This window comes from Petaurus breviceps, unplaced genomic scaffold, assembly GCF_028583685.1.
Source record: "Petaurus breviceps papuanus isolate PSGF00001 unplaced genomic scaffold, PetGlider_PUasm1.0 90879, whole genome shotgun sequence".
Lineage (NCBI taxonomy): Eukaryota > Metazoa > Chordata > Mammalia > Diprotodontia > Petauridae > Petaurus > Petaurus breviceps.
The window spans coordinates 14,665,520-14,691,248 of record NW_027187368.1 but is presented as its reverse complement, the minus strand read 5'-3'; the positions used below and the strand labels follow the sequence as shown (position 1 = coordinate 14,691,248).

General features: G+C 42.4%; 1 protein-coding gene across 1 annotated transcript in view; it reads left to right on the top strand.

Annotated features, from left to right (window-relative positions):
* The window catches only part of NOL4L (nucleolar protein 4 like), a 198,729-nt gene that overhangs the window by 46,050 nt on the left and 126,950 nt on the right, over positions 1-25,729 (top strand). Inside the window, exons 2-3 of the mRNA XM_069073941.1 lie at positions 11,270-11,425; positions 22,741-22,852. Of these exons, the coding sequence (XP_068930042.1) occupies positions 11,270-11,425; positions 22,741-22,852 (268 nt within the window). The remainder of the gene's footprint in view (positions 1-11,269; positions 11,426-22,740; positions 22,853-25,729) is intronic.

Here is a 25,729-nt window from a genome sequence, read left to right as displayed (position 1 = left end):
GATGACCTTGATTCTGGTTAGGGATGTTTTTTGTCCAGGGGAGTGTTTCTGGTCTTTTCTCCTTACTCCACTCTTCTCTACAGATCAGATCAGTGTGATTTGGGCTTCCTCCCCACCCCTTGTTTTCCTTCTGAGGCCAACCCTGCAAGAAGCTGACCATGTTGTGCTCCTTCGCCTCACATTCCTTGTACCTGCTGCTGGCCCTTTTCAGCTGTATAGTAAGGAGAAGGCAGAGCTGTAGGCCTCCCGCTCCTGGAATAGCAGCTGCCAGAACCCCTACCCTGCTGACCCAAGATGATTTTATTAAAATGTGGTTTGGGGGAAGGGAGATACAAGCCCTCCTCCCTCCCCTTCTCCAGGGTTGAAGGTAGCCCACTGATAATATGCATAGTAGCCTTTGCCTCTTAATCTCTATAAATTTGCTTCCTGGTCTCACAGTGATGAAGTGATGTGGTTACATTTGCTTGTGCAATCAGCCCCCTGAAGGCTGGGGCTCTGACACTAGCAGTAGCCAAAGGCTGTAGCTCTAGAGCCTTCCCCACTGGCTGGCTTTTCTCCCTGAGTACAATCCCTTTGAATAATTTCCCTGACAGTGAGCTGAATTTGAAATGTGCCAAAATCACATTTCCTAAGGAAATTCTCTTTGGTGTTTTCCTACATCAGAGGTACCGCCCCAGTTGAGAAGTCTCTCTTTTTAGGCTGGGGCCAATCAACCAAACTTTTGTCCTTCCTAGAAGAAATAAACTTCACATCTCTATGACTGTATTGCACTGAATGATACCCTAGTGGCCTGGAACAGTTAACCTGCCTCTCTAAGAGCGTAACTTATTACCAGGGAGTGACTTCTAGAGCCCAATGAGAAGGACAGAATTGTAGCCTGTTAGGAGTTGGGCTTCTCCCTGCTGCCAAGGTCAGAGAGCCATTTAATTGGCTTACATGAAGAGATTGATGAGATTCAGAATCTAGACACTTCTAAGGGATGAATGCATGTAGCCATTAAATGCTTTGGTTAATATTGGAAGGAAGTATAGGGGAGCATAAAGAATACTGACCTGCTATTTAGAATTCTGAATTCAAATGCCAGCTCCATCATTTCTTAGCTGTGTGACCCCTGGGCCTCAGCTTCCTCATCTGTAACACAGAGCTAATAATAGTTCAGTTGACAGAACTGGAGATGTTTAGTTTAGAGAAATGAAAACTTAGTGGTGACATGATAATTATCTTCAAATATCTGAAGGCCTGTCACATATAAGAGAGATTTGTTCTTTGTGGTCACAGAGGGCGGACCCAAAAGGAGGTTTTGGTTCGTTTGTTTCTTGGGGGCCCCCCGGGTGAGGCAGAGGAGGTGCAAAGAGGAAAAATTAGGATTGATGTCAGGAAAACTTCCTAACAATTAGATCTGTCCAAAGCAGAATAGACTGTCTCAGAGTTAGTGGGTTACCATTCACTTGAGGTATTCAAGGAAATAAACTCTTGCTAGGTAGAAGAAACTCATATTCTAGTAAGGAGTGGCTTTGCATTCCCTTCTAACCCTGAGAATAGATGCTAATTCTACTCTCTAACTCATAGGACTATTTTAGGGAAATCCCAGTGTAAACCTCTTTAGGTTTGGGTTTGTTTTTTTTTTTGACCAGACCTATGATTGCATCAGCTTAGGGATCTCCTCCTGAGGAATTCCCTTTTCCAATGTAGATTGGCACCTGCTCTGAAAATTATAGGCTTTGAGAGATGACTGGGAGCACTCAGGTTAAATGAATCTATATACTTTCTAAATGCTATATGTGTGGGAGCTACTTATTAGTCATAGGTCAATAAAGCTCCTCTAATTCTTTCACTATATAGACAATATGAAGTAGTGGAAAGAACACTGGATTTGGAGTTGAAGGATGTATGTTTGAATTCTGCTGCTTACTAAGCTATGTGACCTTAGACAAATCATTTAACCTCTCAGCCTCAGTTTCCTTAAACTAAGGAGATTGAACTGTTTGGTCTCTAAAGTCCTTTTCATCTCTAACATTCTTTGATTCTGCAGTATACAGAATTCCACAATAAGCCTTTATTTAGAAATCTTTGACTGAATTTGTGCCAGTTTTAGTCAATGAGGTTCTGTTAACTTTACAGTTTTAGAGAGATGGAACATTGACCTGCATGGCTTATGGAAAGATAATTCTTTAGTATTTCAAAAGATCTATGAATTTACCAGTATTGGATCCTTCTTCTAACTGGACGTTATAATTCCTTTGCACCTAAGTAGATAATCCACAGGAGTTGCTGTGACCAAAATATCATCCCTTGGTGGTCACTATTCTGGTGATGAGCCTAGTGGCACTTAGCTAGGCTGGTCCTTGGACAGCTGACACAGCTCGGTACTATGTGCATACCTGACAAAGCTTGGGCTGTACTAGCATAACCTTTGAGAATCAAAACTCACTTCCACATTGCAATGAGACAGCAGAGGGCTTGAATGGAAAATGGAATGACTTGAGGATATTATTAATTTTAATAAAAAAGAAAGCTTTCCTAAAGGGTGGTTTTATCTTTTTTAAAACAATATTTTACTTTTTCCGATTGCATGTAAAGACAATTTTTAACATTCATTTAAAATTTGGGGGGTTCCAAATTTTCTTCCTTCCTTCCTTACCTCCCCCTTCTGTAAGATGGTAAGCAATTTGATATTGGTTATACATGTGCCCTCATTCCAAACATATTTCCATATTAGTAACATTATGAAAGAAGACATAAACCAAAAGAAAAAAAAACATGAAAAAAATTAAGAAAATTAAAAATAGTTTGCTTTGATCTGCATTCAGACTCCATCAGTTTTTTTTCTCTGGATGTGGATAGCATTTTTCATCAAGAGTCCTTTGGAATTGTCTTGAAACATCGTATTGCTGAGAATAGCTAATTTATTCACAGTTAATCATTGTACAATATTGTTACTGTGTACAATGTACTCCTGGTTCTACTCGATTCACTTTGCATCAGTTCATGTAAGTCATGTTTTTCTGCAACCTGCCTGCTCATCATTTCTTGTAGCACAATAGTATTCCATTACAATCATATATCACAACTTGTTCAGCCATTCCCCAATTGATGGAAAAAGAATTTCCAATTCTTTGCCACCACAAAAAGAGTTGCTATAAATATTTTTGTAAATAGTCCTCTCACCCTCCCCCTTCTAAAGGATGGTATTATCTTTTTGGAACTCTGAATGGGTTCATACTTCACAATCAGTCAGTCAACAAGCATTTATCAAGCTCCTACTATGTGCTAGGTATTGTATTAAGTGATGGGGATACAAAGAAAGGTAAAAGATAGTCCCTATTCTTTTATTTTAATTTTTTTTTAATTAATTTGTTTGTTTCCTTTTAGTTTACAGGATTCAATCCCACAATTCCTTGAGTTTCATATTTTGGCCCCCTCTCTCCCCTCCCCACCATGGTGGCATATAGTCAAGTATAGGATCTGTAAATACTTTCACATTATACATTAGTCAGGTTATAAGGACAGATTGTACCAGCTGGAATGAAAAATGGTAAAGAGGACATAAAACCAAATAAGAGAAGGAAAAAGATCAGGTATTTTGCTTCCATCTGGATATAAACTTAGTTCTTTCTAGTTCTTTCTCTGGATGCACATATTTCTCTCCATCATGAGTCTTTTGGGATTGTCTTATATCACTGCATTGTTGAGAAGAGTCCAGTCTATCAAAGTTGGTCATCACACATACATTGTGTCTGTAATTGTGTACAAATTTCTCCTGGTTCTACTCTTCTCACTCAGCATCAGTTTGTATGAGCCTCTCCAGGTAAATATGAAGACTGTCTGCTCCTCGTTTCTTATAGCACAATAGTATTCCATAACATGCATATATCACAACTTGTTTAGCCATTCCCCAATTGATGGGCACCCCCTTAATTTCCAATTCTTTGCTACCACAAAAAAAGCTGCTATAAACATTTTTGTACATATGGGTCTTTCTCCCATTTCTGTGATCTCTTTGGGATATAACCCTAGGAGTGGTATTGCTGGATCAAAGGGTATGAAAGTATTTATAGTCCTTTGGGCATAATTCCAGATTGCTCTCCAGAAAGGCTGGATCAGTTCACAACTCCACCAGCAATGCATTAGTGTTCCAATTTGCCCACATCCTCTCCAGCATTTGTCATTTTCCTGTTTTGTCATCTTAGCCAATCTGACTGGTGAGTTGTGGTACCTCAGAGTTGTTTTGATTTGCATTTCTCTAATCAATAGTGAATTAGAGCATTTCTTCATGTGGATAGTCCCTATTCTTAAGGAGCCTATCGACTAATGTCTCACAGAGCTCTGATCTGATTTAAAAAAGGACATTTTTTTGGATAGAACCCATGATTTAATTGTCTTAGGGATCACCTAGTGAGGAAACTTCTACTAGGTCCTATCTAAAACTCTTCTGAGATTTATAGTTTCAGTTGCCTGGAGCACTGAGACAGAGTATTTTCTGCCCAAGGCCACACAGTCAGTATTTGTCTGAGGTGAGACCTGAAGTCATGTCTTCCTTGGCTCTATGCTGTATCCACTTTTCCATGCTCTCCCGAGAGGGAGCTTCGGGAACAGAATCATCAGAGTTGGAGGGCCCTTGGAATGCAGAATATCAGAACTGGAAGGAAACTTAGAAGTCATTTAGTCTACAACCCTCATTTTAGAGATGGGGAAATTGATACCTAGAGAAAGAGACTGACTTGGTAAAGGCAATAGTGGGGTGCTATTAGTGGCAGAACCCCAGGAACCTAGGTCTTTTGACTTCCAAGTCTACATTTATCTATGGTGTTAATATCTTTACTAGTTCTCACCTTGCCTTAAGATTATGGAGATATTGAGAATATTTAAAATGTTACTTTCAGCTGTCATTCTATGCCTTCCTTTATTACTTTAAACTAATGTTTGGAATACAAATTGGCTGGTCTCTGTGGTTAATGATCTTAAAAACCAAAACTTAAAAACTGACTCCTAAAAAGCCAAAGCAAAATAAAAACCTGGCTGAAAATCAGTTTAATAACTATGTGAAATGAGGGGATTGGATTAGATTGTCTTTAATACCAGAAGAACCAGGTGTACCAATTGTGTCAATTGACACAAGAATTTTAAAATGACTTTTAATAATTTTACTATAATTTCTACCCAATGCACATACATATATGAATACAAATAATTATAAGCAAATATTATATTTTTATCCTGAAAAATGTCCATCCTGTTATCTCTAATACATGTAAATCAATGCTTATTCCTTTGAAGTATTCTTTTTTTTTTTTTTTTTTTTGCCTTTTGGAGGGCAGTTGGGGTTAAGTAACTTGCCCAAGGTTACACAGCTAGTTTTTTTGTGTGTGGGTGTTAAGTGTACCAAACTCTGGTCCTCCTGACTCCGGGGCCGGCGCTTTACTCTTTGAAGTAAATTCCTGTCCTTCTAGTATGTTAACTTCCCTCCTAGCTTTAATATTCTGTGTTCTAAGACAGAGATGTCAGACAGGTCACATGATACCCCAAGTATGGCCTGAACCAGATTAAAATGTAATTGGGAAATATAAGAAAAATACAGTAAAACATAGGCAATGTTAACATGTAGTTTTCTCAGTCAATCTGCCTCCCATAGTGATCTTTATGTATGGCTTAGTGGTCCTTGTTTCTATTTGAATTTGACACTACTATTCCAAGGGACCTCCTCACTCTGATGTTTTATGATTTGTGGGTCTTTCTAGCTCTATAGTTCTATGCTATGCTATGATTGTATTGATCCAAGTTTGTCTGATATTACTGGTGGAGGGGGGGGGTAGATGGGATACATTAAGATTTTTCTTTAACCCAGAGGAATAACCTAATAATTCAATACAAGAAGCATTGAGCACTTACTAGGTACATAGCGTAGTATTAGATTGAGAACAGAGAATTAACGAGAATCTTAGTTCTCAAGGATTTTATTTAAAAGGGGATATATAAAGCTTTTAAATAGGTATGATATAAATTAAGATGTGATAAGTGTACAACAAAAGTTAAGAAAAACTGAAGTGGGAGAGAATTCACTTCCATCAGAGAGATCAGGGATGGCTTCATGAAGGAGATGGCCCCTGATCTGGTCTTTGAAGGAATGGGGGAATTTCAACAGGCAGAGTTGGAAGGAAGAAAAAGTGTGTGCATTCTAGATATGTGGGACTCAGTGAACTAGGACCCAGAAATTAGAAAAAGAATGGGGTTTGAGAGACCATCCTATTTCTCTGGAATATGAAACACAAGAACTGAAGTCATGGGAAACAAGGCAGGGAAGGTGGAGTCCTTGGAATGTTAGAATGGGGAGTTTTGCTTTTTTTTGGTATAGTATCACAAATATGTAACTTTGCCCCATCTTTTCATCTGACCTGCTAATGCAGTAGAGTTGGCGTTGTGGTTTTAGTCAATTATAAACTTTTATTAAGCACCTAATATGTGCTGGGCACTGTGCCAAGTGCTAATGCCAAGTGAGTTCAGGGGCATGATGCAGATCAAACTAATTTTGGCACAAGACAGAAGTGAATTGGTTGGGAAAAGCATCCCAGGGCTAGAGTAGGGTGTTTTTTGCTTCCTTAGCTACTGTCCTTGGGTGTCCAGGGGTTGTGACCATTTGCAACTTGTGGTAGCGATGAGTATTTTCAGCCCCATTATCATGAAGATGATTACCCTGTCTTTACAGATGCAGCTTTTGCCAAAGGGATTGCTGTCTTGTGATTTATTCCTTGAGTTGCCAGAGTTGACTATATTACCATGAGATGTTAGAAGTGGAAGGAACATTAGAGATCTCACTATGTTATAGTGGCAAGGGCACTGCATTTGGAGTTGTAAGGACCTGGGTTTGAATCCTGATTCTGCTACCTATTACTCCAGCATCTTGGGCAAATCAGTTTGCCCTTCTGGGTCTCAGATTGGATTAGATGACCTCCATGGTGCCTCCCAACTCTAAATCCCATCATTCTGTGCTTTGATATTTGCAGATCAGCAGATCTAATCCCTTGCGAAGGAAACAGGCTCAGAGAAGGACGGGGACTTGCCCTGGGTCTCCTCCCTCCCCCCCTCAAAGGCACAGATAGCTGGGACTGGAAAACCAGTCCTCCTGACCCTGTCTGATTCTCTTTCTGTTGTATCGATCGCTTCTTCTCTTCTACCCAGAATCTTATGCAACATAGTACTCTTGTCTTTCAACTTTGACTTCATGGGGCATGTTTATGGAGACTATCCATCCTAGATTTCTTGGGACTCTTGATTCCAAGAAATGAAAATGTCTTTTTACAAGACATTTTAAAATGAATATCCTCTTTCCAAACAGAGGTTCCAACTTAGGGTTCAAAAATTGTGGTCCCCAAATACACTATGGCAGCTGTTTAACCTTTGCTGGTGCTCTATTTGTTAGAAAACCATTTAAGGTGTTGGTCTTGCAGCCCCTCTATGGTTTGGTTACCGAAGGTGGTCATCTTTCCTGTGCAGCATCTTGGCCGTTGAGATTGGCTGATTATAGATAGGACTCTAAGTGTGAACTTGAAGGAAATAAAGATCATATTGCTGATGAGGTCCCCACTGGAAATCATTTCAACTGAATGTTTTTCCAGCATCAAATTTGCTAGCTTTGTAGACGAGCTGCAGAGCTTTGGGTTTCTCATAGACTAAGAGAAAGCTAGAGCTGGACAGGACATTCAAGACCTTCTAATGTCCAGTTCCTTTCTTTTATAGGGACCTCTCATAGAGGGGAAGTGACTTGTTCAAAACTATATAGCAGGTTAGTAGCACAGTGAGGCTTCCTCTCACCATACCCTCTAGCCTCTCACCATCAGACTATCTTGCTCCTGCCTAGAAATGATAATAGGTTTAGATTTGGAGGGGACCTCAGAGACCATCCCATTCCAGCCTCCTCATTTACTAGAGGAAGAAATTCAGGCTTAGAAAATGAAAGTTAGTAGTGTCTTGGGGGGTAGTGTAAACTGTTAGAGAAACATAGAGTTTGAATGTTTTCACTGTGATGATAGGTTACAGATCAAGTTTGTGAAAACTCATTCAAAGATGTGTGACGTTCATGGTATGCAACTGAAATAAGAAGAGCTTATTATTAATAATAATTCACATCTGTGCTTGTGGTTACCGATGCTTTTTCACATAACTTGTCTGATCCTCATAACATGCCTTTGAGACCGGCAGTGTAAAACTGAATGCCATTGTGCAAACGAGGAAACGAAAGGCCAGAAGAGTCTGGCTCTATCTGATTGATGGCTCTATGTAACACAGTTAGTAAGTGACAGAGTCGGGACTAGAATCCAGGCCTCCAGTGCTTTCCCCATAATAGCACTGTTGTTTCTGTGGGGCGGCTAGGTGACTCAGTGGATGGAGAGCCAGGCCTGGAGTCATCTTCCTGAGTTCAAATCTGGCGTCACACACTTGCTAGCTGGGTGACCCTGGGTAAGTCACTTAACCCTGTTTGCCTTAGTTTCCTCATCTGTAAAATGATCTGGAGAAGGAAATGGCAAACCACTCCAGTATCTTTGTCAAGAAAACCCCAAATGGGGTCACAAAGAGTCAGACATGTTTGAAAAACGACTGAACAACAAAAAAAAATTGTTGCTTCTCTAAAGATAGATTCTTTGATTTCACATGCATAAGCTAAATGCTATTCAGTGACTAGTCTTTGAAGTGGGGCCAGATTCAAATGGGAAGCACCTACCATGCTGGAGAGATCGTGAGATGGTAGGTCGCTATCTGAAGCCGTGGTGTGCACACCATGCAGTTCAGAGAGCCCTGCTTTAGATTCAAGGTGGTCAGCTTCGAGCTCCTCTCACCCCACACTGGCCACACCTTTTCTCTCCTAGGTTCTGGCAAATAGTACATTGGAGTTAGAGTCTGGAAGATCACAGAATCAGAGATCTAGACCTGCAAGGGCCCTCAGAGGCTTTCGAGTCAAACCCAATGGAAGACAGCACAGTACATTGGAAAGAGTATTGACTATGGAATCAATGCATCTGGATTCAAATCCTGCCTTTGGCATTAGCTGTGCGACCTGGGGAAGACACTCCTCTTTCCTTTGGGCTTCAGGTTTCTCATCTGTAAAATGATAGTGGGGTTGAACTACATTAGATCATCACTGAGGTCCTTTCCAACTTTGTCCCTTTTTTTTTTTAACAAGCCTTCATTTTTAGATGTGGAAACAGAGGTCTAGGGAAATGACTTGAATTGTCTGAGATCACAGAAGGAGTAAGTGTCACAGGGATGATTTGAACCCAAGTCCTGTGACTCCATAGTTGACACTCTTTCTGCTATCTTGGTGACCTCTACCATCTGGTTTGAATTCTAGCCCTGTCACTTAAACGACATGGTTTATACTAAATGTGACATGGGGCAAGTATTCCCCTTCTCTGGGTCTCAGTTTCTTCATCTGTTAAATGAGAGTTTTAGATTAAATGATCTCCAAGATTCTTTCCAGTTCTGTTCTATGCTTTTTCTCCATAGAAGGGCAGCATGGTATGGGGTTGGGGATGGGAGGGCAAAGTGGCTGGGGGGAGGGAGTGGGGGGAGCCAGAAACACCTGGGTTCAAATCCATACTGTCCCATTGACTCTGACCTTCAGAGAACTTCTGCATCTGTAAAGTAGTAATAATCATCCTTACATGGTTCTTGCAAAGAATAAATGCTGTAAACATAAGCTAGTGGGGGAGGGCAGTATTTGAAAATAAAATCTAAGTTTTGTTTTAAATGAGTGCCCTGTGATAACATGATGGGATTGTAGAAAGAGCACTAGCCTAAGAATCAGACAGCCCTTGTGACCTTTGCATCTTAGATTCTTCATCTGTACAATGGGTACAATTACACCTGACCAGCCTCACTCCCTCATAGAGCTGTTGTGATGAGCAAACGAGACAATAAACACACGTGATCTGTGCCCACATCATTGTTAGGGCCGTCATTGTCATTTATATAGCTGCTCAGAACAAAAATCACCTAAGAGATTTTCATGTTTTGACATCATCATAAAACCTACTTTTTTCTCTCCCTTCATTCCCAAGTCCTCTCCAATTCAAACCCCTTCCACTTCTCTCCCAGGCCCACTTACCCATGGCAGACACACTCTGAAGGGTTCCTGGGGAGGAAGACAAGGATGATATATACCCGTGCATGTGTTACAAATACCTAGATTTCTGTGCCGTGTGTGTGTGTGTGTGTGTATGTATTTGTACGTGTCTGACCTATATCTGTTTACTGTATCATTTATGAATATAGTTTAACTAACTGGTTTTACCTCCTGCAAAGGAACTATTCCTTTGTGGATTCTGGCCCCATCTGCCACAAATCAATGTCTTTTGCGTTCCTCAGTCCCCAACCATCCTCAGAGTTCCAATTTTACGTGAGCCTTGGTCTTGAAGGATGCCTTCTCTATCTTGGCACACCTTGCCAGTACCAGCTGACACCACAAGAATGATCCTGATGAGAAGCGCTGTAGTGGTCGTGCTTTCCCCATCTCCCTCCCCCCCATGTGGCCTAATAACAGCCTGTTACTAGCTACATCTTCTCACACAAAGAGCCCTGGTGAGGCTGCTGGCATTCAGCTGCTTTGGGGGGTGGGTAGGAGGGTTGGGGGAGTGAGGTTGTGGAGGTAGCTTTTCAGAAAGACCAGTGTGGAGAGAGATGAGGAGGCACCCAGGTGATTTGAGCTCCTTTCCCTAGGGCCCCCATCCTGGGACTGCTGTAAAAGGTTCCTGCTAATTGGCATGAGCCTGGTGAGGTTGCATCCTTCCAACCACCTTTCCCTCCTTTTCCCTACCTCACTCCCCTAGGGACTTCTGGGATGGTCTTGGCACAGTATGCAACTCCAGACCCATCTCTCTTCCCCCAGGCCCTTCCTCCTCCCCACCCCCCCAACCCCAGCTCCCTCAGCTAAGTCTGGCACAACATGTCTTAAATCATGGAAAATGTCATTTCTTAAATTTGGGGCCCAGAATCTGTCCCTGTCCTGTTTTTCCAGGCCCATTGTTACTGGTAGACTTTACTATCAGCAGCTGCAGCCACCCTAGCTCTGATATCAGTCTCCCTGGAGCATGTTTAATTTATACTCCTCACTGCACCTCCCCCTCCCCTTTTCTGCCCCCTAGACCCCACTCTTCAAGGCATTTCAGGGCTGGAGAACTATGCCTGTCCCTCCCTCCAACCATAATAGCCTCAGGCCCATCTCATCACCCTTGTCACCCATCCCTGATACTAACTCAGCTTGCCCACACTGTTGTAGGGGGCAGATGGACTGTCGGAGCCTGAGGGCATCTCTCTGAAACGGGTAGCTGTGGTGGAAGATTTCTTTGACATCATCTACTCCATGCATGTGGAGAGCTCTGCAGAGCCAGGCAAAACCCCCAAGCATGCTGGGCAGAAGAAAACCTACCGAGCGGTGAGATTTTGCTTCCTTGCCTTCTCTCAAAGCTTCAGGCCACAGACTCAGCCCCGGGCAGGAGGGATCTGATGCAGAAAGAGAGGGCTCCTCAGCAGAATGGGAAGCATGTGGGGAAGGGCACAGAGGGCATCAGGAGGCTGGAAGAGTGGGAGGGGGGCGGGAATGGAAACTGGGGTCTAAGCACTGGGGAGATTATCGAGCTGGCTTGTTGTGTGACCCAGGGCACGTCACTCCTCCTTCTGGGAGAGAAACCTCAATTTCTTCTTCTAAAAAATGAAGGGCAGAATAATCCAAGCTGAGCCACTTATGACCTATGTGACCTTGGGCAATTTATTTTCCCTTTCTAAGCCTCAGTTTCCTCCTCTATAAAATAAGGATTGAGAAAATTCCCTCTGTTCTGGGCAGTTGAGGCTCATAGAATCATAGAAGTGTCTGTAGACACCATTTAGTATAATCCCTTCATTTCATGAATGAGGGAACTGAGGGCTAGAGAGATTTAGTGACTCATACAGGGTCCTGGAGGTACAAGTAAAGGACAGTGGTAGGATCTGAACCCAGATCCTCAGTATCTTTGCCTTTGAACCACACTGCCCTCTCCGCTACTCAGTATCAGTGTGATGTTGGGCTATTTAGATCCCTTCTCTTGGCCTCAGTGTTGTCTATAAAAGGAAGACTAAAGGACCTTCCAGGCTATATGCTGCCATTACTTTTCCCCTCATTCATATCATGGTCTTCTCCCTTCTGGGTTAGACACTGAACTCCAATCACTATGAATTATGGAGCTTAGTATATATATCTTACTAGGTCAGCATACTCTGCAGATGCTGTGTCCAGCACTCCTCTAGGCACCACAGGGGTAATAGAAACCCGAAAGGAACTCACAGTTAATTTGGAGAGACAAGTATATACCAAACAATATAAGACATTATGCTGAATTGATTGGCACAAGTTATTAGTGGTGAAGGATTTCAGAGAGGGCTAGAGTAGTCAGGGAAGACTTCATAGAGGAAGCAGGACTTTCAGTTGAACCCAGAAGGTCAGATAGGATTGCATTATGAAGATGGTAGCTGATTTTTGGTGAGGGATCATGGGAGGTCAAATAGGTACAGGGTCAGAAAATCTGGGTCTAAATCCTGACTCTGTCTCTTAATTGCTGTGCAAACTTGACTAAGTCTTTTCTGAGCTTCAGTCACAGCATTTATAAAGCAAGGATAATCAAACTTGCACAATGTAAACTTCATTAGACTTCGAGGATCACTCAATAGATGTGAAGCACGTTGAAATAGCAATGTGCTATGGAGATGTGTTATTTTTATGATGAAGAACAACATGAATGAAGATATAGCACTGAGAATGAGATTGCCAGGAACCAACCTGGCTAGATGGGACATCCAATATGAGCCTTCAGAAAGACCAATGTCCTTGGATTCCCTTTCCTCTCCTGTCAAAAAAAATTCAGGGGTTACCAATTTTGTCGGTTTACCCCAGTGTGGATTTTGCACAGTGCAGGGCATATGGTTGTACTCCTGCTGTTACCCTAGAAGAAAGAGTCTTCCCTTAGATGGGACAGATTTCTGAAAAACGAGTGAACTGTGTGTCCTTGTCTAAGTCCTGCCAAACTGTGAATTCAATTCTGACACTTTTGGTACTTTAGGGCTTCCTAGAGTTACTTCTTTGAGCAGCACCAGAGCAGTATTGTTCAGGTTGAATTCACTCTTCAAGGTGACCATTTCCCCTTTGTGACCTGATTCCTATACTTGTTAGCTTATTTTTTTCCTCAGGAGATGAACTTTGACCTAAATCATTCATGAAAATAGACCCCAGCCTATATGCAAGGTCCTGAGAAACCCAGGGAAGGCCTGACAAGAATCATGGGACCAGAAACTATTAGAACACAGACCGTCTGAACTAGAAAAGGTCTTAGCATGTGGATGTAGCAGCAAGCACCCCAAGCGTCCTCAGGGTTTGCAGCTACCACAGGTTCTTGGATCTGCTTTGTTAAAGGAAAGCAACTCAAAATGGGTTAACAAGCTTACTTTAATCAGTCAGACATATATCGTTTACCTTGTTCAGGAGAAAAGGTCAGCACCCTGAACCTCAAAGTATACAGGCATAATTATCAAGACAGAAACATCAAGTAGACAGATTTCCAAACTGTCCAACCATTACATCCATACCCAGTCAACATCTGGGTTTCCACATTCTGGGTTTTTCAAAGCCGGGGGACTCTCAACATCGGCTTCCCAGAATTCAGATCAAATCACAGAACACTTCTCAAAGTGAGTCCCAAAACAAAGCTACACATCAGGGCTTATATAGCCTTCTCCTGGCTCAGAGAATGTAACAACCTTATTGACCCACTGGCCAATCAAAAGTATCTACTGAAAAACAAGCCTCCCTCCCCAGGCTTCTGGTGCACTTTAGCCTAGGGGCAGGGAAGATCTTTAAAATTTACATTCGCATTACAGTGGACCTTAGAACATGGGAGCTAAGAGGAACCTTGGCTGATAGAATACCAGAAATGAGCTTAGAGATGGTCTGGTTCAAAATGCAAACTCCTCCCTTTACAGACAAGGAAACTGACAGCCTTGGGGGCTGTGGGACTTGGACCCAGGATTTTTGATTCCCAAACTAGGCAGAAAACTATGGGAACACGGTTATATTTGTCCCTTCCCTTTTTGGCTAGTGTTTGTAGAGAGAATTCAAACTGTCATTATTATAGAAGTCAGATAGATATGATTAGCCCATAGGTAGTAGTAAAAGGAGGTCAGGAGGTTGACATTGGTAAGTGTGGGCGGAGCCAACGTGCATTTTATAGGCTAAATAGAATTTTTGTGGTCAAGTGGTTTTTGGAAGGTCATCCTAAATTTTCCCCTACTCACTCAGCCTACTGACAGGTCTGATGGTCTTTTGAATTCAGAGGTACCTTGGCAGTTGGTAGAATGCTAGATCTGGAATCAAGATGATCTAAATTTAAATCTTGCTTCAGACTTTTATTAGCTGTATGGCCCTGGACAAGTTACTTAAATTCTCAGTCTTCATTTCCCTACCTACAAAATGAGAATAATAATGAGTTGGTTTAATAATGAGTTGAGATGTATCTATGTATACATATATATGCATATGCATATATATGAAGTACTTTGCAAACCTTAAATTACTATATAAATATTAACTATTTTTGTTGTCCAATTTGGATTGATTATAATAGGACCACGTCTTATTTGAATTCTCTCTACAAACACTAGCCAAATAGGACCACGTCTTATAAAGAGTTCTGAACTTGGAGTGGAAGCTCTGAGTTCAAATTCTGGCTCTGCTCTTTTCTCACTTTGTGACTTGTGTGAATAATGTCACCTCTCTAAGCCTCAGTTTTGCCATCTGTAAAATGGAGATGAAACACTTACATTACTTACAATTGTGGGAAATGCACCATAGAAATGTGAACTGCTTTTACAATTATTGGGAATTATCTATAAAGTGTCACAGAATGAAAGCATTTTAGAGTTTGTCAGTGGTCACCTAATCCAAAACATACAAAAAACCCCCTATGCTTCCTACAACATTTGCAACATCTTCCTGAAGACCTCCAATGAAGGGAGAACCCTTTTCTAGCCCCTTAAGGAATCTTATTCCACTCTTAGCTCTGTGAGGACATTTTTCCTTACAGTAGTGTGCTGTCACTATATTTTGTATACCCTTCTGTGCCTAGTACTCAGAAGGTGCTGTATTTCCCCTCCTGAACGTTTCAATCTTCTCCTTCTTTGTTCACGGTGCTTATGTGCTGGAACTTATCCCCTGGTTCAACCTGGACCATCCAGGACAGTGTGGATTCAGGAACATACTGATTGATATCAAGAGGTCATCTCCAGTCTAATCCTTTGCTGCTACTGCTAATAGCTCACATGTATAGTGTGGTTAAATAAATTAAATGCTTTCCTCACAACCTTGTGATCTCTAGGTAGTGTAAATACTATGAATGCTGTTTTGCAGATGAAAGGATTGGTCTAGAGTCCCACAGCTTGTATCACACTGTTACTAAGCAGCAGAACCATGGCTTGAACCTAGGCTTCCCCATTTGGTCCAGCAGTCTTTCCACTATTCCATGACATATAATAGCTAGAATAATATGAATGTAGGATTTTAGAATCGGAAGGGACCTTACAGGTCATCAAGTTCAATTCCTTCATTTTACAGAAGAGGAAACCAAAATGCAGAGAGGTATATGGTAGCCCCTAGCACAGCTGGGATTTGAACCTAGGTCTTCTCGTTCCAAATTAAAGTGTTGTTTTTTTTCCCAATACACTAAGCTGCCCTAGGTCTAGCCACTATCTTGTCCTTGATTCCACATTTTTGGGGACCTATCCTCCATATGTCTTCCCACATGCTCTACTTCCTATTGTCCTACCTAGATCTGGCACATGACTGGCAAAGGTCCAACTGGGTTGCACACAGAGTTGGAATTTCAGCAACAATGCCAAGGCTGAGCTCTATGTGGGGCCCAGGCCTTCAATATCATGTCAGCCTGAATGATGCTAGATGGAGCTCGTCTTTTTCTTAACTACTCTGCTCTCTTTTTTCTCCTTCTCTCCACCTGTCACACTTCACTCACCCAAGCCATTTTATAGGTTTGTGGGTATGCTTTTTTTTTCCTCCCCCCCATATGTTCACAATTTCACCTATATCAATAAATTCAACCAAATCCCAACTCTCTAGTCATACCAATCAAAATGTGTAATGATGTCTCAATTCAGTCTCTTCGTGGTGTAATGGAAAGAGCTCTGGTCGAGGATTCAGAAGACCTGAGTTCAAATGTGAGTTCTACAACTTAATAAGCTCTGGAATTTGGGGCAAGCCGCTCCCTTTGTCTTGGCTTCTGTGTTCTCTTCTGTAAAATTCAGGGTTTGGAAGTGCATTCTTTCTAAGGACTTTTTCAGCCCTGAGCTCTGAATTCAATCTCCTCCGATCCTTTCTAGCTCTAAACACTGTGATCTCTTTAAAAGAGATTAAAGATTAAATCTAGCATCATACAATGTGATTCGTGGAAGGTCCCCTAGAACATAGAGTGTGAAAGTTGGAAAGGATCTTAGAGCTTCTATTTTGCAGCAGGAGTTGGGCGTAAACCTGTTGTTGTCTGCTCTCCTCCTGGGTATTGCCGGGTGGTGACATTGCCCAGCCCCAAAGCTAAGCCTCCGAGGTAGCTAGCTTCAGAGCTTCCAGGACTCCTGGGGCATCATCATCCAACATTCAGGTCAGGCTAAGGGTGCTTACAAGCAGCCTGTAGCCACTTGTAAGAAGTCTCTGCAGTGCCCTTGGGACTTCATCAGGGGCAGAACCTGTACTAAAGAAAGGACTCACTGGACCTTAGTTTCATGATCTATAAGATGAAACGGTTAGATTAGGTTATATATAAGGTTTCCTCCTTCTCCAAATTATAATATCCCACAGTCTTGCAAATAGGGTCTTGGCCAACACAGAAAAACTGAATAATTAATTTCAGATTCTAATAAAACAAACAAACCAATGCAAAAGACAAATTCATAGATAGGGTAATGGGGCAGAGGGGGGAAGGCATGGTGGTAAGGAAGCTAGGAGATGTGTGTAGTGGAAAGGAACAGTGGGCTATGAGTTAGGAGACAAGGGTCTGAGTCCCTGCCTGTTACTAACTTTCTGTGTGACCCAGGGGGTTGGTTTACCTCTCTGGGCCCTAAGTTTCCCCTTCTGTAATAGAAATACCTCAGATTTACTTAGCATTTTTGCTGACAGAGCCCTTGCCTCACAATAATTCTGAGAGGTATAGGTAACATTGGCATTATTGTCCCCATTTTGCAGATTAGGAAACTGAGGCTCAGAAAAAGGTTAGATGATTTGCCTACAGTTTCATATAAAGCTTGTAACTGTCAGAACCAAGATCCTACTGCAGTTCTCCTGACTCCAGATTCAGCATTCTTTCCACTCCCTTAAGTCCTTCCTTACACTAATGTTTTAGATATATTCCTCTTAACTCAACAAACATGTATATTAAGGGAATAATAGGTGCCAGGTTGTATATAACCTCATACTGAGAATCAGAAGATTTGTATCTCTTCTCTTTTCTTTTCTCTGCCAAAAATTCCCTGTCTAATCTTTTTTTTTTTTTGAGGGGGAAGGCAAGGCAATTGGGGTTAAGTGACTTGCCCAAAGTCACACGGCTAGTTAAGTGTCAAGTGTCTGAGATTGGGTTTGAATTCAGGTCCTCCTGACTTCAGGGCCAGTACTCTATTCACTATACCACCTAGCTGCCCCATCTAATCTTTAAAAGAAAATTCCTTTCTCTTCCTTTATCCTAGCTGTAAAACAGAGAGAGTAAACCTACTTCTAGTGTCTTACAGAAATGTGGTGGGGCACACTGGCCCTGGACTCAGAAGGACCTGAGTTCAAATGTGTCCTCAGACACTAGCATTCAAAGGTGGCCTCAGATACTTATTAGCTGTGTGATCCCTGGGTAAATTACTTAATCCCAACTGCGTCAAAGGAAAAAAAAAAAAGAAATGTGAGGAGGAATGATATTTCTGCAGGGAAGCATACATAGGATCCTAGAATTGAGAATTGGGAGAGAAATCCTAGAGATCCAGTCCCCTTGTTTCATATACATATACATTCCTCACACATAAGGACCCCCAGAGAGGCTGAGTGATTTGCCTGAGGTCATACAAGTGTGAGGTGGTTGAGGGAGAGCTCGACTCTAGATCTTCTGACTCTCAAATCCAGTGGTCTTTCCCCTACTTTCTACTGCCCCTGTTAGGAAAAAGATTCTGGATAAAGGGATAAATTAAGGGGGGTGGGAGTGGGGTTCTGTCTGTTGCCATCTTGGAGACTCCCCTGATTCTTAGGTGGGGTCTTTGCTCTGCAGAGCTGGGCTAGGACCCTTCTCCTCATGTCCCTCCAGTGGCTCCGGGGCCTTGCAGGCCTTTTGCACATGACTTGTGTCCCCATGGTGGGGCAGGCAGCCAGAAGGCCTTCTTCTCCCTGCAGCATGCTGGCACTGCTTTGTCCTCTGGCTCACGTCCTCCCAGTGGGCTAGAAAGGCTATTGACACCACTCCTGGCCCTGGTGGGGACCTGTCTGGGTCTGGAAAGTGTTGGTGACCTCCCCTCCCCCTACTCCACTCCCTATCCCCCCACCCCCCTGCCCCTTCAAAACAAAGGTGGTGGAGTGGAAAGATCATTAGATTTGAAGTCAGAGGGAGGACCTGGGTTGCAATTCCATCTGAACTACTTAGTAGCTCTGTGTTGAACAGATCATTTAACTTCTTTGGGACCTAATTTCCTCATCTGTAAAATGAAAGGGTTATACTGGATGGTCTTTAAAGGTCTTTTCTAGCTATAACAGGTAGTTTGGGTCCCAAACTAATCTGGAATCAGAGGTTTTGAGTTTCAGTTGATATATTACTAGATGTTTGACCTTGGTCAAGTTACCTCACCTTTCTAGTCCTCTTTTCAGCGACGGGGTTGGACTAGATGACCTCTGGGGTCTTTTCTAGCTCTTTGAGTCCTAGAGACATTTATAAGATCTTGTGTCCCCTACATAGAAGCAGCCTGTCTAAGGAGAACATCTATGACTTTATTTTTTCTTTCAGGGGTGGGCAAGCAACCCCTCTGTGAGTAAGGAGAGCTTTATCTGGGCAACCATGATTTAGAAACTTTCCACTCATTTCCTAAGCAGACAGCTGCCCTGCCCCTCCCTTAATTCCTTCTATGCCCCTCTTCGGAGGACTAATCTGTGGGTTGCACTGCCTCAGGGGAACAGGCTGGATCGGTCTCTTTTCCCAGGCCTGCTAACTGCACTGGCTTTCCCTGTGCCCCACCCCTCCGAGCTCCTCCTGAGCTGAGATCATCACATTAGCCGAGTGTATTCCCTTCTGACCCCGCAGGGCTGTGCCCAACCGACCGTCTGCCCCTGGCACACTGGCCTGGAATTTATTCTCAGTCAGACACAAGGATAGAGATGAAATGTGTCCATCAGACATGGTCTTGGTTCCCCTTGCTTAGTATTAATAAGGGAGGAAAGCCTGCATAGGGGTTTCCAGAAATTCCCATGTGTCTTTCCTATCCCTGACTCTCTGGCTTTCTCCATCCACTCACTCTAATCAGAGTCACTGGAGAGTTTGCCCTTGTCCATGACCTCTAGAGAGACCTAATCAGACAGACAGTTTGGAAGGGAGATAACTCATCAAGACTGGCCGCTCTGCAGAGCATCAAATCAGCTGAGAAATAACAGTGGTACCACCCAAATTAACTGAATGGTCTGAGCAGACCTGAGGTGGGGGGCAGTGCTATCAGAGGAGAAAGAGAAAAGGGTGGGTGGGATGGCATTGATGGGACCATCCCACCCCTTCTGCAGGGGGTCCCTGATGACAAGATGGTGACAAATGCCTCATAGACACCTTGAGTGCAGGGAATTGAGCAGGGAGTTTACTCAGCTATAACCAATATGAGGCTAAGAGAGAGAGAGACAGTTTGAGCTGATGGGTCTCATCTGCAGAGAGAGTCCCCAGAGGGAGAGGCTCTACAGAGAGCCCCATTTTCCTTTTTGAAGCTTTGGGACAAGCCTTTGAACTTTCCCTGGCTGTGATTAAAAGACCTATAAAGTGGGGCTATGCTGCCACTTAGTGGAGATAAATGTGAGAATCTACCAATGCTTTGAGAAATTGCACTAGTCATAGAATATCAGAGTGGACATGGGAATGGACCTGAGAAGAGAGAATGTCAGAGCAGGAAGAAACCTTAGACTAGGGGTTTTAAGCTGGGATACACAATCTCATCCCTCGTTCCTCACCCATAGTCCATGGATAAATTTCAGGGGGTCCATGAAATTTAAAATAATTATTTTTAATAATTTTATTATTAAATAATTCATTTTAAAATGTATTTAAAATTTTTTTGTTTTTAAAAAATTTACATTTTAATTTTAAATTTTTTTAAAAAAAATTTAAATTTTACATTAAAAATTTTTTTAAATTAAAAAATTTTATATGTTGTATATTATATTATACATTTTTAAAATGTATAAAAATTTTTTATACATTAAAAAAATTAACCTCTAGTGAAATTGAGCATTTTTTTCAATTATTAGAAACAGTTTTCTAAGAATGAATCCACAGACTTCACCATACTGCCAAAGGAATCCATGATACACCAAAAAGAGTCGAAGAACTCCAGTCTTAGAACACAGAATATCAGAGCTGTCAGGGACCTTAGACTATAGATCATGGAACATTAAAAGCAGAGACTATCAGACCCGGAGGGGATCTTAGAATAAAAGAACATACATAGATGTCTGACCTGAAGGGGACCTTATAATGCACAATGTCAGAGTTAAAGGTAACCTTTAGAGGCTACCTGCTCCAAACTCCTCATTTTGCAGTGGTGGAAACAGACCCAGAGGAGAAGTGACTCATTCAAGATCACACTGAGTTAAGGAAAGAGATTAGAGACAGTGTCTAGGTCTCTATGACTGTTTCTCTTAAACTGTGATGTTCCTTTTAGAAAGGATTTTTGGTTTAATCCAGGGTATCCCCCAAAATCTTAGTGTTGCTTTAAGCCTAAGAATGGTTTAGGCCTTTTAGCTGCCTTAGACAGTGAAAGGAAGAGGATTACATTTATTTTGACTTTTCCTTAATTTTTATGTGAATCCAAAAGAGAAAAATACTCAATTTTTAGGTCAGAATGGGCAAATGAGGGGAAAAAAAAGGTGTCTAAAGGGATTTGGGGAGAACAGAGACACTCTTCCTATTCCTCACTATGTCCCATTTTTTTCTTCTCTCTTTTTTTCTTTAACTTCTTTCCTCACATTTTTCCCCCTTTTTCTACAAACTTGGTAAAAATTGATCAGTGCAAAGAATAATCATGGATGGACTTAAATGAGTAAAATAAAATATGTAGGATAGCAAAGGAAATTATGTTGAAATGCAATTGTGTAAATATCAAAACAAGTTCACAGTCCCCAGGCCCCTTTCCAGTCCAAACATGCCATATTCTAAATCCTAAAGCCCACACAATCTCTGACCACCTATGTGCTAAGGTCTCTTGTCAGCTCCAGCATTCGGTATTTTGAGGGTCATGCCAGGCCCAGCATGTTCTATTGTAAGGTCCCTGCTAGTTCTAACATGCCGTGGTTCTGTTCTCCTGTCTTTGACTCATTCCAAGGTGGGAAAAGAAACTCAAAACCGTTAGACCCTTGAATTCTATGTATGGGAGGGACCCACTGGTTGTGATGAGAAATCCATCGCAATATCTCTGAGCACCTATGAGCTGCCTTTAGTAGCCAGTAGCAGGCTATTTTTGAAACTAAAAGAAGATCTAGAACTAGCTTAGCCCACTGTGTAATCCAAAGAGTCAGTTCTCCTTACAGCTTACTTGCCCTATCTCTAAAACAGAACCTTTAACAAAAGACTATAAATGATTACCAGAATGAGAAATAGCCTTATCTAACAGGCCTGCTTTTCGGTTACATACGTCCTCTGACAGAAAGAACTAATCCTCAGAAAACATCTTGAATGATTTCAGTCCCAGGGAATTAAGGAATCCCTGACTTTGGCTCTTGGTCCTAGATAGCTCCTTGCACTTACTTATCCCTGCTTTTCTCAGAGGAAATGGAGTAAAATGTTACTCACATCTGTGTCTTGTGGACCTCACAGTTGAGGTTTACATGGAGTACTTTCCCCACACTGGGTTCTGTGAGGCACCTGGTAGAAGTGTTGTTATTGTCATTTTCAGATGAACTGAGTCTCAGAGTGGGGTTGAGTGACAAGATGACAAAGCTAGTAATTGCCAGAGAAATCTCATGGTATTATTAGAAATAACAATAATGATGAGGATGATAGCATTTAAATAGAGTCTTAAGGTTTGCAAAGCACTTTAAATATCATCTCATTTTATCCTTCTAACAATCTAGGACGCTAGGGATTGTTTTTATCTCCATTTTACAGAGGAGGAAACTGAGGAACAGAAAGTTTAAAAGACTTTCCCAGGGTCACATAGCTAGTAAGTGTCTAAGGCTAGATCTAAACCAGGTCTAGTTGTCTCCAGGTCCAGGACTCTATCCACTATGCCAGCTAACTGGAAAGAGCACTGAGTCAAAAGAGCTGGGTTCAAATTTTGTCTCTGCTGTTATCTCCCATCCCAGTGCTCCTTTCACTATCTGATGGTATGAGTGTAAAGGGAAATAGAGTCACAGCATCTGTGAGTAAGGCAGGGTGTTCCTTTATCACCTTACCAAGCAGCCAGAGACCAGGAGCCCAGAGATAATTAGACTTCTGTCTCTTTCCCTAGATTGCAGAAACCTACGCTTTTCTCCCAAGGGAGGCTGTGACACGGTTCCTGATGAGCTGCACAGAATGTCAAAAGAGGATGCACTTTAACTCCAATGGGTTAGAGCCCAAAGGTAAACAAAGACAGCTATTTGGGGTCAGGAGTGGGGCAGAGGGGTGGGCTGAAGCAGGGACCCCACAGCTGCTGCTGCATCATCTGCGTAGGAGAACTGTGAATGCTGGCAGAGCCCTGAAGAGAAATGCCGATTAAGCACTTGTCCCAATTCCCAGAGGCCAGTGGGAATCCACAGTGCTGCCGGGAGAGATACACTTTTATCTAAGGGATCATTTGAAAACTCACCAAATGCTCCTCCCAAATGCCACCTCTGAAGCCTTTCTCAAGCACCCTGACTGAAAGTGATCCTTCCGTCCTCTGAAACTCTTGGAGCACTTAGCATTGTAGAATTTGGCAGAGATCTCAGACATCACCTTGGGTCTAAACCAATGCTCCTGTTGGGGGTGGGGGGGGGTATTGGAGAAGGTGACCTTGGAAGTCCCTTCCAGCTGTAGGATTTTATGATTGTAAGGACTCCAGATTCATTCCTTCAGCAAACATTCAGCACCAATTTAATGCTCTGTGCTGGGCAGTAAGGGGAAATATAAAAAGGCTGAGACAGGACTATTATGGAGTTTATAAAATTAGTAGGGGTAACTAGATACGCACAGATAAAGAAAGCCTAAATTTGAATGTAAAAAGTGAAACATGCTATTAAATAAAATGAGAAAGATTGCTTTCAGCTGGGGGAATCGTGGAAGGCTTCCTGAAAGAGGCGCCTTTTGATTTGGGCTTTGACAGGCTAGTAGGATGTCAACAGGCAAAGAAGGGAAAGAGGTTTGGTTGGAGTAGAAGACTTTCCAGGCATAGAGAGATTGAATATTGTGAATGAAGGCACTACCGAGGAAGGAAAGCAGAGGGCATGTTGGAGGTGGAGAGCAGCGGAGAGTAATGAAAAGTAGATCTATTTTAGATGGTCCATGAAGTATACGAAGGGGACGATAAGGCTGACAAGGGAGGCTGTGACTGTATTTCGGGAGGGCTGAGGGATTTGGATTATCTTGAATGAGCAGTCAATGCTCTATGACTTCATTTCCTTAACATTCATTTATCCTATGGCCCCAACACAATGCTCTGAATATAGTAGGTGCTTAACTCAACTCAACTAACATTTATTAATTGCCTTCTGGGAACACAGCAGTATGGGGGAGACATTCAGATTAAATTAGATACAGTCCTCTCCCTCATGGCACTTATTATTTCCAGTGGAAAATAAGTCACACACAGAGATAATTATAATATGAAAATAAGGTATAGGGGCGGCTAGGTGTCCCAGTGAATAGAGCTCCCTGGAGTCAGGAGGACCTGAGTTCAAATCTGGCCTCAGACACTTAATACAAGAAACTAGCTGTGTGACCTTGGGCAAGTCACTTAACTCCAATTGCCCTACCTTCCCCCCTCCAAAGAAAAGTATTAAAAAAAGAAAATAAGGTATAATGGGTATAAAACATATAAAACCTTGGACAAGGGGAAGGTCGAACAGAATAGATTTTTCTAGAGCCTCCTTAGCACAGTGCCAGGCACTGTGCTCAGAGCTTTATAAATATTATCACAAGTCCCTTAACCTCTCTGAGGCTCTGTTTCCTCCCTTCTAAAATGAGGGGTTTAGACTAGATGGCCTCTGAGGTCTTTTCTTTTTGCTTTTTGGAGGGGGGAAGGCAGGGAAATTGGGGTTAAGTGACTTGCCCAAGGTCACATGGCTAATAAGTGTTAAGTGTCTGAGGCAGGATTTGAACTCAGGTCCTCCTGACTCCAGGGAGCTCTATTCACTGGGACACCTAGCCACCCCTCTGAGGTCTTTTCTAACTCTAACTCTGTGATCTTGTGATCCCATAACCCCTTCAGTCTTCACTTCCCTCGTCTGTAAAATAATTTCCTTCCACTTCTGAGACTGTAAATTGACCAATTATTTTATGAGCTATCAGGGAAAGCTTCCTGGAGGAGGCAGCACTTGAGCCAGGCGTTAAACTAAGCATAGGGTTTGAATAGGCAGAGATGAGCTGGGGGTGGCCCCCTTAAACAGTTAATAAATAATATTTATCATTGTAAAAAAGTAAATGAAGTGACTCAAGGCCACCTCCAGTGACAGAAAGGTAAGTGGAGTCGCTCCTAGCATTCAGGTTCACAGATTCTAGCTTGTATCTGCTGAGTGAGCTGCAGGCAGTCCCTGAGCCCCATTTTCCCCTGGAGCCTCCCCAGAGGCCCCCACTAAATCTTGGGGGCACATCTGCTTGCAGGTGGCTTTGGCACAGTAAAACGAGCCAATAAATTTAGCTGGTGCATGTAGGAAGTCTCCCTGAGAATGGAGCCCAGGTGGGCCATTCATCTAGGGTTTAGCTTCCCCAAAGTGCTCTGTGCCAAATGTGTTTGCTGGCAACCAGCCCAGGGAAGGTTGCTAGAGTCAGGGGCAATTTTGCCCCTGGGTTAAGTCTCGGTTCTGGCTCTGAACGAAGAAGGGTGGCCCATTTGTTTAGGTGTTGATTAAGTGGATTCTGCTGTAAGTGATACAAAGAATATTGTTACCATCGTAGATAAAAATCTTATACCAAAATGAATGGCAAAGGAAACAATACATGAAGGAGAGTTGTGTGGTTTTCATTTCATTTTGGTTGGCCCAGGGAAACAGCACGTTAGGAACTCCTGACTCCAGTCCAGTCACCATCGTCCAATGACTCCCCTTCCCCTGAGAGCAGTTAGGCCATTACCTCCCATCAGGCACATCCACAAGCTCTTGCCATGTGAGGCGCTGAAATAAATCTTCTCTAAAAGGATCTGATATCCCCTGGGAAATTCTGAAACCCCCACACTTGGATCCAGGATGCATTGGCATGTGCTAAGTGGGACCTTCTAGTTGTGATGAGAAATATACCTAGCCATTTCCAAGCATTGGCATTGA